At 52.9% G+C, this 14,933-nt stretch overlaps 1 protein-coding gene across 1 annotated transcript in view; it reads right to left on the bottom strand.

The window, feature by feature from the left end:
• The window catches only part of ZC3H7B (zinc finger CCCH-type containing 7B), a 61,204-nt gene that overhangs the window by 26,439 nt on the left and 19,832 nt on the right, over positions 1–14,933 (bottom strand). The window contains exons 2-7 of the mRNA XM_045466396.1: positions 9,483–9,541; positions 5,657–5,690; positions 5,324–5,521; positions 4,207–4,365; positions 1,054–1,134; positions 181–237 (exon numbers count right to left, since the gene is read on the bottom strand). Coding sequence (XP_045322352.1) covers positions 181–237; positions 1,054–1,134; positions 4,207–4,365; positions 5,324–5,521; positions 5,657–5,690; positions 9,483–9,535 — 582 coding nt within the window. The 5' untranslated portion in view covers positions 9,536–9,541. The remainder of the gene's footprint in view (positions 1–180; positions 238–1,053; positions 1,135–4,206; positions 4,366–5,323; positions 5,522–5,656; positions 5,691–9,482; positions 9,542–14,933) is intronic.

The raw sequence follows: 14,933 nt of genomic DNA, 5'->3' as shown, positions 1-14,933 counted from the left end.
GGCTCACATCAGTGGGGGCTGGGACAGATTGAACCCAGCCCTTCAGTCTAATGGCCCAGGATCCACTGCTGGGGGCATGATACCCCAGAGAGTGAATCCAAAGCTCTCATGAGGGATGAACCAAGATAGGTTGATACTGGGGGCAGGGAGGGAGGCCTGGGGTCCCAGCCCCCATCCTACCTGATCCGCCAGGCCAGCTGCAGTGCCATTACTGAGCAGAGAAAATGTTTCCAATTCCTGCAGGGATTAGAGAGGTGGGAAGAGATGAAGGTTCGGGAAAGATGCTCAGGGTCCCATCAATTAGGGCAGCTGAGGGGTCCCAACACAGGCAGCTGGCGTCCACAGTGCCCTAAGGCTTCCTGCCCCAAGGCCTGTCAGAAGTTACCTGTTCTCTCTCTGGAGCAGATTTGGACGTTTTCTTCCTGTAACTGTGACCTGGCAGAGGACGGACCTCCACATACATGCTCCTACTGTGTGCCAGGTGCCACATCAAACATTCTTTGATTTTGATGATCCGCCCAGGAACCCCCTGAGATGGGCATAATCATCCCCATGTTCCAGATGTAAAAACCACAGGGGGGAAAGAACTAACTTGCTCAAGGTCACAGCAGACTCTAGAGCCATACCCTCTCCTACATGCAGCTTCCTGGCATACAATAGGTGCCAAGTGAATAAGTGTGGATCTAAACGAGCCAAATAGATATCTGCACCATACAGAGGTTATGTGAGAACATGAGGCGGAAAAGACACCGGTGTCATCTCAGGCCATCTCGGGGGTGCTTAAGTCGGCCAGGCCAGGGGAAGGAGGAGGTGTTAGCAGCTGGTGTCTAAGGTGAATTGGAAGCTTTGACTGTTCTCTCCTTTTTCTGAAAGGTTCTGGAAGTAAGTCCAGGGCTTTCGGCCAACAGAGAGGGAAGATCACCTGTTATCATTCCTCTCCGTCCTGGCCTGGCCCTGGCCACCCTCCCCCACTTCTCCCCAAAGGTGCCTGGGCTCCCTTCAGACCTCCCCATCTCCACCCCCGTGGACTCCCAGCACCCAGAGCCCACCTACCTGGGGCCTCTTATACGCTTTCCGAACTCGAAGCCCAAGCTTCTGAGCCAGCTCCTGACCAAGCTGAGTTACGCTCTCATCCTGCAACAGCAAGACACAGGGTGGAGGGGGTTAGTCTGCCCTAGCTCATGCAGCTGTGCTCCAGAGACCTTGAACAGCACTGCAGGGAAGGGGTGGGGGGGTCTGCTGTTACCCCAAGTTCTACAGATGGAACCAGCCGAGCGCCCCACCCCATGTTACTGACAAGGAGGCGAGGCCCTAAGAGGGGTCACTGGCTGCCCAGGTCACACGACCAGCATGTGGTGGGGCTGAACCAGAACCCACGCTTCCCTTTTTCCCTTTCACTGTGGGGAGGGGAAAGGAATAATTTTTGCTTTGGGTTTTAAAATTATCTTTTTATTTCTAGGGGCACCTAGGTGGCTCAGCCGGTTAAGCACCCGACTTCAGCTCAGATCATGATCTCATGGGGTCATGAGTTTGAGCCCTGCGTCGGGCTCTGCACTGACAGTGCTGAGTTGGCTTGGGATTCTCTCTCTCTCTCTCTGTCCCTCCTCACTTGCACTCCCTCTCTCTCTCTCTCAAAAGAAATAAACTTTAAAAAATTTTTTGAAAAAGAGGTAAAATTAAATTATCTTTCTATTTCTAAAATTCAGCAAGGCATAGTGTCACTCTACTGTAGACGGTTGAAATGTTGCAGGGAGAGCGAGCGCTCCCCTGGATCACCCCCTTCCCCATCCTCACACTAGTCTCCTCCCCGGAGGGAGCATGCCTTGTGGTCTGATGTGCTTCCCTGCAGCTCTTTTCCAGGAATGTGCATAACGTGCCTACAGATCTATAAAGGATGCTCAGTTTTGTTTTGTGAGGATTTTTTTCTTTTTTTTTTTTTAACATAAGTGAGATCACATTACACCTATCGCTCTACGACTTACAACTTGCTGCTTTCACCACACGATGTCCCGGAACTCTTTGCAAGGAAGGACATGTGGGTCGTGCCCGGGCCCACAGGAGCGAGAATGCAGGAAGTTTGGAACATAGCCAGTCGGCCCACAGTTAGCGCTCAATAACAGCACCCAGCATCCCTTCCTCCCTCCAAGGCTGTGTTACTGTATATGCATTAAGTGCCAGGCAAGCGCTAGGACCAGAGACGCCACTAGCAGAGGACACATGGGGCCCAGGCCTCGAGGAGGCTCCAGTCTAGTGGGAGAGACTAACCAGTAAAAAAGAAACGGTGACTGTGATCCAGGCAGCAAAGAGGCAACCGGGATGCTGTAATACCCCGAGCATTTGTCCACCTCCCTACCTGACGAGCTCCTGGAACCCAGGGCCAGAGTCTGAGTCATCTCTGGTCCCCAGTACCCAGCACGGAGCAGGGCTCAGCCAGTATTTGCCAACAAAGACTGGAGCACGAGGGGATCCCCCAACTCAGAGTCAGAGGCCCTAACTGGGCCCCGGAGTCCTCAGCTGTACAGTGAGGTAAGCACCACCCTGCCTGCCAAGGAATGGCAGACATGAGACTTGGATGTGGACCTGCTGGGAACACTAGGAAACGCTGTAGGACCAGGGACTGTTGTCATAAGAAAGGTTCTCAATTGTGAACTAAGCTGAATCGGAGAAGCATGAATAATAAACAAAAGGACAGGGGCGCCTGGGTGGCGCAGTCGGTTAAGCGTCCGACTTCAGCCAGGTCACGATCTCGCGGTCCGTGGGTTCGAGCCCCGCATCGGGCTCTGGGCTGATGGCTCAGAGCCTGGAGCCTGTTTCCGATTCTGTGTCTCCCTCTCTCTCTGCCCCTCCCCCGTTCATGCTCTGTCTCTCTCTGTCCCAAAAATAAATAAATAAACGTTGAAAAAAAAAATAAAAAAAATAAATAAACAAAAGGACAGTAACAGTGAATGTTTTCTGAACCTACTGTGTGATCTTCAGATTCCATCCTCATAGCTCTATGATGCCTGGCATATTACCACCCCCGTTTGACAGGGGCGCAAACCGAGGCTCAGAGAGACTAAGCTGTGTGTCCAAAGTCACACAGCTAGTAGGTGGCTAACCCAAGATTAGAATTCAAACCCAGGCCAGCTCTCTGACACCAACATCCTTGACCACTATGCACATGGCCTCCCACTCTCTGTTCTGACCACCAGATCCTTCCTGCTTCTTCTGGTCCCACTCAAGCCCACCTTCCTCCAGGGAGCCCTCCAAGATCCTGATCACTCCTGGGCAGAATTGAGCCTTTTCTGAGCCCTTTTACACTCATTGTTTCAGGGATAAAATAGGAGGGGTGCTTCATAGACAAGGAGCTGATGTGCAGACGGGGGGAGTGTTTTGTCCAAGGTCATGCTGGGGGTCAGTGGTGGAGTCAGACCTAAACCCCAGGGATGTTTCCACGTCTCCCAGCAGACTGTGGGATCCCTGAAGGGCACAGATCTGGGTAGTTCGTGGGTGCTTAGTAAATACTTAAGTACTTAAGAAGTGGGTGAATAAAGGAGGAGGGGGCATGCGCCCAGCTGTGTGTGGGCCAGGGCAAGCAAGGCTCACTACTGGTCAATTCCCTGCCTCTCTCCCACCTAGTGACAGCTTGGACATCAGGACCCCCACACATGTGACACCCCTTTGAGTCCTTATTGCAACCCTAGAGGTTAAGAGTGCCAACTCTAGGGGCTCCTGGGTGGCTCAGTCAGTTAAGCGTCTGACTTCGGCTCAGGTCATGATCATGCGGTTCGTGGGTTTCAGCCCACGTTGGGCTCCGTGCTGACAGCTCAGAGCCTGGAACCTGCTTTGGATTCTGTGTCTCCCTCTCTCTCTGCCCCTCCCTTGCTTATGCTCTGTCTCTCTCTCAAAAATAAACATTAAAAAAAATTAAAAAAAAATTAAAAAAAAATTAAAAAAAAAGAAAAAGGAATGCCAACTCTAGAATCAGACTGCCTGGGTTCAAGTGTGAGCTCTGCAGCCCACAGCTGTGATTCCCGGGTAAGTTCCTCCGTCTAACTCAAAGGGCTGATGCAAGGATTAAGTGAGTTAATACACACTGTGTATTTTCAGCAGTGCCTGAAACACAACCAGAGCTCAGTGCAAATATCAGTATCTGCCGGTCCACGGCACAGGGGGGGACACAGGCTCAGCAGAGCCCAGCCTTGCACCAGGACTCAGGGCACTCACGTGGGGTCGCGCGAGGGAGCACCGGCTGCTGCATTCATATGCCTCCTTGTGACGCCCCAGCTCGCTGAGGGCACGTGCCTTGCGGAACAGCGCCCGGATGTTCTCGCCGTCCAGGCCCAGCGCTTTCTCACTGTCCTCCAGTGCCTTCTCATACAGGCCCTGCGGAGAGGAGTGGGAGGCCACACGGTCAGCTCTGGTTACCTCCCTCCCACCCCTTTCCCTGCAGAGACGGGGGAGGCTGGAGGATCGGGGAGGGGGCTCCAGAGCTCCAGGAAACACCTCTGACATTCATACTCTGGTCAAGGGCGACTGTATGTCCAGCTCAGGGGGCTGCAACGGGCACTGGCAGGCCACTGGAGGTGGGGGGATGGCCTTCGAATTCTGCAGCAATGAGCCTGGCCATTCAGACACACCTACTTCCATATCTGCCTTCAGCTGAGAACTTCATGGCCCAAGAGTAATCAAGGTACCTCTGAGAGGAAGTGAAATCAAGAAGGCAGCTCAGGGTACAGAACACGGTGTGAACAGGTACCTGGTAGACCTGCTTATCCAGAACAGTCCACTCTGGATTGCAGAGGTGTTAGGGGGTCCTCTGAAGAGCTCACGGCAGAGCATCCCTAAGGATCTGGTGAGTGACCGAGTCAGTGAGCAAGCAGGACAGGGAAGAGGAGGAGGCCAGAGCTTTCGGGAGGATGGGGGGAGATGGGAGGGAGCCCAGGAGGAAGGAGCAGGAGTGGCCAGGGGTTTGCAGAAAGAGGCAGTGCACGATGAGGGTAGCAGTTTTCAGCCCTGACTCCCTACAGACTCCTATCCATGCCCAGGCCAGCCTGATGAGCGTCTAACAGTCTAACATCTAACTTAATTCATCGGGGGTGGGGCTCAGGCATCCGTATCCTTACAAACCACTTTTTGTACCATGTATTAGCACTTTAAGGGCTCTCCAGGTGAGTCTGTGGTGCAGCTGGGGTTGAGAGCCACGGAAGCAGGCGGTGACACTCCCACAGGAGGGGGTGGAGGAGCCGGGCCTGCAGGGGCTCACTGGGGTGCGGGCCCAGCCTGGCTGGGCATCTGCGGGAAACGGCGGGCAGGGTGAAGAGGGGAGGGGGTGCGGGCTCACCATGGTGAAGTAGCAGGCGGCCCTGTTGACATGCAGCTTGCACAGCAGCTCCTGGGGTAGGGCCACCTGGTCGGAGGCAGCGTAGTCGGCCACGTTCAGCCCCTCCATGTACTGTACCAAGGCCTGCTTGTAGTCCTTCTCCCGGAACAGGTCATTGCCCTCAGCAAACAGGTTCTGCACCAGCTTGAGCAGAAAGGCCTGCCAGGGAGTGGGGTGCAGAGGGGGGCTCAGGGGTCTGCATGCGGCCCCAGCCCTGGCACCCGGCCTCTACACCCCCCTTCTCCTGGGCACCCCTGCCCTTTGCCTTCCCCCGGCCCCACCGCCGATGCTCACCTCATATTCTTCTTGCTTTAGGGGTAGTGTCGACCTAGCAGGAAAAGGAGAGAGACACAGAGTCTGGGTGAGCCCAGGGGTCTCAGCCTCATGGAGGCCCCAAGAGCCAGAGCCAAAGGCCACAGATCATGCCAGGAGTGGGCGCCTCTACCTCAGACCTCAGGTGTCACCTTGTGGATTGGGGTAAGGAAACAGCTGCTTTTTCTCCCCAGACCAACACATGCTGGTCTTCCATTTCTGCCAGAAGGGAGGGAGGAAGGCCTTGTGTTTGCCCCAGGCTTTCCGGGTGCAGATGCTGAGAAGGCCAGCCAGCTGGCCTCTTCCTGAGAAACCAGTTCTCTGGGAATGACTGTGCCCCCGACACGCTAAACTTGTAAATGCAGGCCCCAGGCAGCAGGAAAAGTCCACCTCAGGTCCCCCCAGTTGGACAGCTTCTGCCCTTCTCCCATCCCAGCCCCCCAAACACACATGACCTTGGCCAATGCCAGGTCAGAGCCTGACTCCTCACTCCAGCCCAGCAGATGGGGCTGTGGGCACCCTCTCCTCCCCTGTGGCCCACAAAATGCCAGCTCAGTATAGAAGAAAGCATCAGTCCAGGAGAACAGAGCCACATCTGTCAGGCTAAAGGGCTAAGCTAGAAGAGCAGCTGGGGTTTGTCTCCTGGTCCTTCATGTCACAGAGGTGAAAACAGACACTCAGAGTGGACAGTGACTCAGCCAAGGTCACACAGCAGGTCGGCATCAGAGCCGGGACTAAAGCACAGGGCTGGGGCTCTTTCCTTTGCCCAGAGCTGCTGCCGGCACCTGGGCAAGAGAGAGCAGCCTGAGCCAGTCAGCCAAAGGGGTGAGAGAAGACACCGAGGTCCCTCCCCTGTGTGTGTGAGGGAGGTGGTGTCCCTGATTGTGACAATGGGGCTCCCATCCTGCCCTGCTTGCTTCCCCACCGTCAGGGACCAGGGCCCATCTCTGTTCCCTGTACTGCCCAGCCAGGCCCCACGGCTACCCTCCTGCCTGGCTTCCCACCTCCAGCCTCTCCCTTCCAGCCCCAGCTCCCGGGTCAGTAGGGCACACTCTGACCTGAAGGTCACCTCATCCACACAAGCCAGTGCCACCCCACCCATGCAAGCTGCTTCACAGCTCCTACAGTGCTCCGTGCCCAGAGGTGCCTAATAAATGCTAAGCACACAAAATCTACATGTGATAAAAGTTAATTTTAAAACCAGCAGGTCCTACTGTGTTACCCTGTAAAGCAATCCCTTAGGAGACTAACATAGGGGTTCCCGGGAGGCTGTCCTATCGCTGAACCTTCTTGGAGCCCCCCTCTGGAAAGGGGAAGGAGGACACAGAGCGACCTACCATTTACCTCCAGCACAATGCCTCTGTGAGGGAAGGGGCCTCGTCTCATTTCGCAGGTATGGAGACCACCCAGGGAGGTGGGAGGGGAACTCAGAAGGCAGGGCTCAAAGGTCCAGCTCCACGGAAATCAGTGACTTAAGTTAAAGACAGAGTTCTTACGAAACACTGTATCTGCAAGACTGGCCTCTGAATAAAATTTGAACACTCCCCCCAAAATCAAAGCCCTCCCTAGGGGCGTCTGGGTGGCTCAGTTCGTTAAGCAACAGACTCTTAATCTCGGCTCAGATCATGATCTCCCGATTTGTGAGTTTGAGCCCCGCATCGGGCTCTGCACTGACAGTGAGGAGCCTGCTTGGGATTCTGTCTCCCTCTCTCTCTCTCTCTCTCTCTCTCTCTCCCCCTCCCCCGCTTGCACTTTCTTTCACTCTCACAATAAATAAATAAACTTAAAAAAAAAACCCTCCCCCAAATGGAAGAATGGCCTAGAGAAGAGGGAATGGTGGGCCACAGCCCTCGCAGTGGCCTGAACAAGACAAAGTGACCGTGTTGCAAGCTGAGGAAGGACAGCATGTGAATGTCAACACAAGCACCATCAGAGCGATGGGGACACCGTGTGTGTGACAAGAGACCCAGTCTGTGGTGAAGAGGCAGGTGGTGTTTTAGAGGTCTGTGTGAGAGAACAAAATTGGGGAGTTTATATGAGGGTATGTAGACATAAATCCTAGTTTTGTGGGGATTCCTATTTAAGAAAAGAAACACAAGGGGCATCAGGGCGGCTCAGTCGGTTGATCATCCAACTTTTTTTTTTTAACTTTATTTAGAGAGCGAGCGTGTGCACACACGCGAGTGAGTGGGCGGGGGAGGGGGAGGGGAGAGGGGCAGAAAGAGAGAAGAGAGAGAATCCCAAGCAGGCTCCGCCGTGGAGCCCCACATGCCCTCAAATTCACGAACTGCGAGGTCATGACCTGAGCGGAAATCTGGATCGGACACTTAACCGACTGAGCCACCCAAGCGCCCCGGATCATCCAACTTTTTAAAAAAATATTTTCTTCTTTTTTTAAAATGTTCGTTTATTTTTGAGAGAAAGTGCAAGCGGGGGGAAGGGGCAGAGAGAGAGGGAGACAGAGGATTGGAAGTGGGTTCTGCGCTGACAACAGTGATCCCGACACAGGGCTTGAACTCACAAACTGTGAGATCATGACCCAAGCCAAAGTCGGGGGTTCAATCAACTGAGCCAACCAGGTGCCCGTATCTGACTTTTGATATCAGTCCAACTTTTTTTTTTTCTGGTCCAATTTTTGATATCCGTTCAGGTTGTGATCTCTCAGTGCTGGGATCGAGCCCCAGGGTGGGCTCTTTGCTGAGCAAGGAGCCTGCTTGGGATTCTCTGTCTCCCTCTCTCTCTGCCCCTCCCCTGCTCTCTGTCTCTCTCAAAATAAATAATTAAACATTAAAAAAAAAGAGAGAAAAGAAAAAGAACACAAAATTAGAAACTAAGAATTGCTAAGGGAGCCTTCCAGGGCTTTGGGAAGGACCCACACAAATCAGGGGCCCTGCAGCTTACACTTCATTAGTGTCGTGATAAATACGCCTCTGGAGATCTATTTAAGAGGTAAAAAAAAAATTTACTGAAAATATTTTGTGTGTAAAGAAAAAAATTAAAAACAAACATGGCATGTGTTTGAGGGACAAATAATGGAAAGAAATGTGGGTTTGGGGTCAGCTAGACCTGGGTTAGAATCCTATCACTGGGGGCTCCTGGATGGCTCATTCGGTTAAGTGTCTAACTCTTGATTTCAGCTCAGGTCATGATCTCACGGTTCGTGAGTTTGAGTCTCACCTTAGGCTCTGCACTGACAGTGCTAAACCTGCTTGGGATTCTCCCTCTCTCTCTCTGCCTCTCCCCTGCTTGTGCTCTCTCTCAAAATAAGTAAACATAAAAAAAAAAAAAAAAAAAAAAAAGAATCCTATTACTTTATAGCTGTGTGACCATAAACGGGTTTCTTAACGTTTCTGAGCAAAATGGAGAAAAGACCACCTACTTCACTGGGCTGTTGTGAGGATTAAGAAGATGATGGACACGAAGGGCCCAGCACAGAGCCTGAGAGGTGTGCTTAATAAGTGGAAACTGATTTATTGATTGATTATAAGCTGTGCACAGGCAAGCGGGCGAATTAACAGGGAGCGTGCCAGCGTGTAAGGAGGGCGAGGGTACAGTGGTATGCTGAGCGGGACTGAAGGGTGACCAGGGTCAGGGAGTGTGTGTGCATGGGGGTGGTTTCACAGATCGCCCCCCCGGCCGCCCAGCCCCTGCCATGCCAGCCCCTTCCTAGCACAACCCACCTCCTCACTCCCCAGCACACAAGGGAGCCTGAGCAGCAAAGGATGAGTGAGAAGAAAAGGGAGAGCTGGAGAGAGCCCGGGCATTGCCATCCCTGGCCCCCCGCCCGCCCAGCCAGCCCCACACTCACTGAATGAACTGCAGCCCCTTCTCGATGTCCGCCTTCCGTCTCTGCCTCTCCATCAGTCTCTGGGGGAGAGAACAGTCCATCAGTTAGTCAGCAGGGGCCGGTGGCTGGTCGCAGTCCCCATCCCACTGTGCACTCCCTCTCATTCCTGCACTCATCCCATTTCACAGGTGACGCTGAGGGGCAGTGACCTATAGAGACCGTCTGAACCAGACCACGCAGCTCCTGCCCTGCACGCCCAGGCCCCACTGGACTCTGGTTCTGTGCTGTTCCTTTGATGGGCAGGGAGCTGCATGGAGGCCTCCTGCCCTTTCTCACACATGGCTTGGGCTGCAGTGCTGCACCAGACACCCTCAAGTCCCAGGAGAACACCTTGTTTGAACAGCAAACTCAGTCCAGGGAGAAGAGACAGGGAAAATGCAAAACGATGCCAGTGACTATAGCTACAATGCAGCACTACTTTGTATAAGGGTTTCTTTGAATCATTCAACAGTGCCACGAGGCAGGTGTCATTTTGTCTCCATTTTATCAAGGAGGAAACAAGTTCAGGGAGCCCCAGTCTTGAGCCCGCTCATAGCTGAGGCAGGATTTGAACCCAGGCCATCCTCTTTTACCACCAGCAGCCCCTCTGCACTTTGAACCAGCCTGGCCTGGAGCAGGCCAGGTGGCATGGTGTGTGCCCTGTCTTGGCAAGGGAGGGAATCGCCCATGTTCTGGATGAGGAAGACAGAGGCTCTGCAAGGCTGAGGACAGGCCTGAAGTTGCACAGCAATTGAATGGCACTGAGCACGTGCAGGGGGCCTGCTCCAGAGAGGCAGCGAGTGGAAACTGCTTAAGGAGAAGGGAGGCTCGGCAGTAGAGCTAGAGGTTTGGTCTTTAGGGCAAAGCCCCCAGGGGCTGGGAGCTCCCCGCCAGACCCAGACGGCCCAGCTGGCTTCCGTGGCACTATGTATGGGCCAGAAGATCAGTTGGGATCAGCTGGTCCCACCCAGTGGCAGCCCAGAGTGGGGTGGGCCTCCTCCTGAGTCAGAACCTGAGCCCGGGGCTCCATCACCCTGAGGGAAAGGGGCTGGAAGCTGCCTGGTCTCAAGCCAGCATTTTCCATCCAGGCCACTCACGGGCCTCTTCCACGCTCTGCCCCACAGTGTGGCCCTCACTCTCCCCCCATCAAGTGGTTACAGAGAGAGGATGGTGGGCAGCCAGGAAGGTGGGCCTGCATCAGCAGAAGGCTGGTACGAAGGCATGAACAGGGGCACCAAGGTGTAAAAAGGCATTAAACATGGCACAACAACAGACACTCAGATCAACGGAACAGAATAGAGAACCCAGAAATGGACCCACAAATGTATGGCCAGCTAATCTTTGACAAAGCAGGAAAGAATATCCAATGGAATAAAGACAGTCTCTTCAGCAAGTGGTGCTGGGAAAACTGAACAGCGACATGCAGAAGAATGAACCTGAAACACTTTCTTACACCATCCACAAAAAGAAACTCAAAATGGGTAAGACAGGAAGCCATCAAAATCCTTGAGGAGAAAGCAGGCAAAAACCTCTTTGACCTCAGCCACAGCAACTTCTTACTCAACATGTGTCCAGAGGCAAGGGAAACAAAAGCAGAAATGAACTATTGGGACCTCATCAAAAGAAAAAGCTTCCGCACAGGGAAGGAAACGATCATCAAAACTAAAAGGCAACCGACGGAATGGGAGAGGATTTGCAAATGACACGTCAGATAAAGGGTTAGTATCCAAAATCTACAAAGAACTTATCAAACTCAACACCCAAAAAAACAAATAATCCAGTGAAGAAATGGGCAAAAGACATGAATAGGCACTTCTCCAAAGAAGACATCCAGATGGCCAACCGGCACATGAAAAAATGCTCCACATCACTCATCATCAGGGAAATACAAATCAAAACCACAGTGAGATACCACCTCACACCTGTCAGAATGGCTGACATTCACAACTCGGGCAACAACAGATGTTGGCGAGGATACGGAGAAAGAGGATCCCTTTTGCATTGTTTGTGGGAATGCAAGCTGGTGCAGCCACTCTGGAAAACAGGATGGAGGTTCCTCAAAAATCTAAAAATAGACCTACCCTACGACCCAGCAAATGCACTACTAGGTATTTATCCAAGGGACACAGGTGCTGTTTCGAAGGGACACATGCACCTCCATGTTTATAGCAGCGCTATCGACAATTGCCAAAATATGGAAAGAGCCCAATGTCCCTCGGTGGATGAATGGATAAAGAAGATGTGGTATATCTCTACAATGGAGTATTACTCAGCAATCAAAAGGAATGAAATTTTGCCATTTGCAACTATGTGGATGGAACTGGAGGGTATTATGCTGGGTGAAATTAGTCAGAGGAAGACAAATATCATATGACTTCACTCATGAGGACTTTAAGATACAAAACAGATGAACATAAGGGAAGGGAAGCAAAAATAATATAAAAACAGGGAGGGGGACAAAATGTAAGAGACTTAAATATAGAGAACAAACAGGGGGTTAAGGGAGGGATTGTGGGAAGGGAGATGGGCTAAATGGGTAAGGGGCATTAAAGAATCCACTTCTGAAATCATTGTTTCAGGAGTGAAATCTACTCCTGAAACCATATGCTAACTAACTTGGATGTAAATTAAAAAATAAATAAATAATTTTTTTAAAAAGATAAAAAAAAAAAAAAAAAAAACAGGTATAAAAACACCCAGCTACTTTGGGGAGGGAGCAAGTGTGTTAATACCTTCTAAAACTTCCTTACCTTGTTCTTTATTTCCATCCAGTCAACCACATCCTCACAATCCTGTCCAGTAAGAGGGGCAGGTGTCACTAACCCATTTTACAGATGAGGACAGGGAGGCACAAAGAATGAAATATCTTTGCCAAGGCCACTCAACCAATGAGCAGGCAAACGGCTCTGTTAGCCTGAACGCCACATCCTTGGCCACGCCCACAGCTGTGAGACACCGTGTGGCCAGGGCAGGCCATCTCACTTCTCTGTGCCTCACTTTCCTCCTCTGTGTAACTTGTCAGCTGATAAGCCCTGCCTGGCAGGGTGGCTGTGAGGCTCTAAGAGTGTGAGATCGGGAATCTCGGTTCCCTGGATCTCGCTCCTCCCATGTGTCCTTCCCAGGGAGGGGTGAAGCCACACGAGTCTTCAGACTCCGCATCAGATCCTCACACTGGGCAGGGCCAGGGCCCATGTGCCCACTAGACCTCTGCTTGCCCTGCCAGGGCCATGAGTCAGGGCTCTGGACTCAGACAGATGGGAGTGTGAATGCCAGCATTTACACCTGCCGTGTGACTTTGGGCCACGGTCTCCTAATGTGGAGAATGGGGCTGAAGGCAGCTCCTGCACCATTGGCTGTCAGGAGGGCTCAGGAGACAGCACGTGCAGAGCGCTTGGAGCAGGACAAGTCCAACAACCACAGGGCACCTGGGTGGATCAGTCGGTTAAGCAACCAACTCTTGATTTCGGTTCAGGTCATGATCTCAGGGTTCGTGGGATTGAGCCCCTCATTGGGCTCTGCGCTGACAGCGCGGAGCCTGCCTGGGAGTCTCTCTCTCCCTCTCTCTCTGCCCCTCCCCTGCTCGTGCTCTCTCTCTCTCTCTCAAAAGTAAACATAAAAAAAAAATAATGGATGGGGCGCCTGGGTGGCGCAGTCGGTTAAGCGCCCGACTTCAGCCAGGTCACGATCTCGCGGTCCGTGAGTTCGAGCCCCGCGTCGGGCTCTGGGCTGATGGCTCAGAGCCTGGAGCCTGTTTCCGATTCTGTGTCTCCCTCTCTCTCTGTACCTCCCCCGTTCATGCTCTGTCTCTCTCTGTCCCAAAAATAAATAAACGTTGGAAAAAAAAAAAATTAAAAAAAAAAATAATAATGGATGAATGAATGAATAAATAAATAAATAAAGTCCGACAACCTTGGGGATATGTGTTATCCAACCCTGTTCCCCCCTCCTGCAAAAAAACTTCAAGTGTTGGGGCGCCTGGGTGGCGCAGTCGGTTAAGCGTCCGACTTCAGCCAGGTCACGATCTCGCGGTCCGTGAGTTCGAGCCCCGCGTCGGGCTCTGGGCTGATGGCTCGGAGCCTGGAGCCTGTTTCCGATTCTGTGTCTCCCTCTCTCTCTGCCCCTCCCCTGTTCATGCTCTGTCTCTCTCTGTCCCAAAAAAACAAATAAATGTTGAAAAAAAAAATTAAAAAAAAAAAAAAAAAAAAAAAACTTCAAGTGTTTCCTGGGATGACCCTGTTCTCCTGCAGGAGGCAGGCAGTGATGGGTCTGGACCGCCTTGCCTTGCCAAGCACACCTCTTGGTCGGTCTCTCTGTCCTCAGCTTCCCTGTCTAGGAAACCAGTGCTCATCGCGCCCACACTCAAGCTCCCCTCCAGGCCTCCAGCCAGAACGGTCTGTGGTGGTCGTCCTGTCCCCCAACTTTTGCCATTGCACTTCTTTCCACCTGGGCAGCCATCCTGTGAAGGAAATCCCGTTCCTCCTTCAAAGCCTAGCTCCTCCATGGAGTCTCTCTCCTTCCCTTTTTTTTTAATCTATTTTTTTCATGAGAGACAGAGAGAAGGAAGGAGGAAGGGGCAGAAAGAGAGGGAGACACAGACTCTGAAGCAGGCTCCAGGCGCTGAGCTGTCAGCACAGAGCCCAACGCGGGGTGTGAACCCACTAACTGCGAGATCATGACCTGAACCGAAGTCGGATGCTTAACCGACTGAGTCACCCAGGCGCCCCTCTCTCCCTCCCTTTGATGGGACCACCATATACCCATTTGTCCTGTTTCCTGGGAGCCTGGGGAACCACAGATGGGTGAGACCAGTCCTGGCCCTGGAAGAGAGGTTCAGCTGGTGGGAGAAGCAAGGGTGCACCCGTCACCACACAGTGTGGCCCAGCGTGGGCAGCAGACCTGTGGCAGGGGAGCAGACCCCCATGGGCCTAGACAACCAGCACTACAGGGCTTGGTCACGGCCATGACCACCAAGCCCTGTCACTTTGCCCTAGGTCAGAATCCAGCCCCCATCCCTCCCTACCACCTGGGCTGTTTCCTGCCCCCAGCCAAGGGGACCAGCTGCCTCACTGCCCACCCCCCACCTCCTTGAGGCCATCACGGCGGGGGGGGGGGGGGTGCTTTCAGGCCCACAAATCCGACCGTGCCCTCCCCTACCTAGAGTGTCTGATGACTCTCTTTAGCTCCGAGTCTCTTTCACTGACTCTCTCCCACTGGTCACATTTCCCCAAACCCCCACACCAGCTCACACCAGGTGGGAGCGGCTGCCCCCCTGCCCTCCCCCAGCCCTGTTCAGCCTGTAGTTCTCTCAGAAAACTGCAGCAGTCAGAGGGGAGTGTTGTCCAGTCTCCTCCCAGCCCTGGAGTCTGAGCAGACCTACCAGAAACAAGCACTGCCCAGATCCATCCCAAGTGAGAATTCCTAAGTCCGCATCCA

Source organism: Leopardus geoffroyi, chromosome B4 (assembly GCF_018350155.1).
Source record: "Leopardus geoffroyi isolate Oge1 chromosome B4, O.geoffroyi_Oge1_pat1.0, whole genome shotgun sequence".
NCBI classification, from domain to species: Eukaryota; Metazoa; Chordata; class Mammalia; order Carnivora; family Felidae; genus Leopardus; species Leopardus geoffroyi.
Note: the sequence above shows the minus strand (reverse complement) of the source record. Positions and strands in the feature narration are given on the sequence as shown.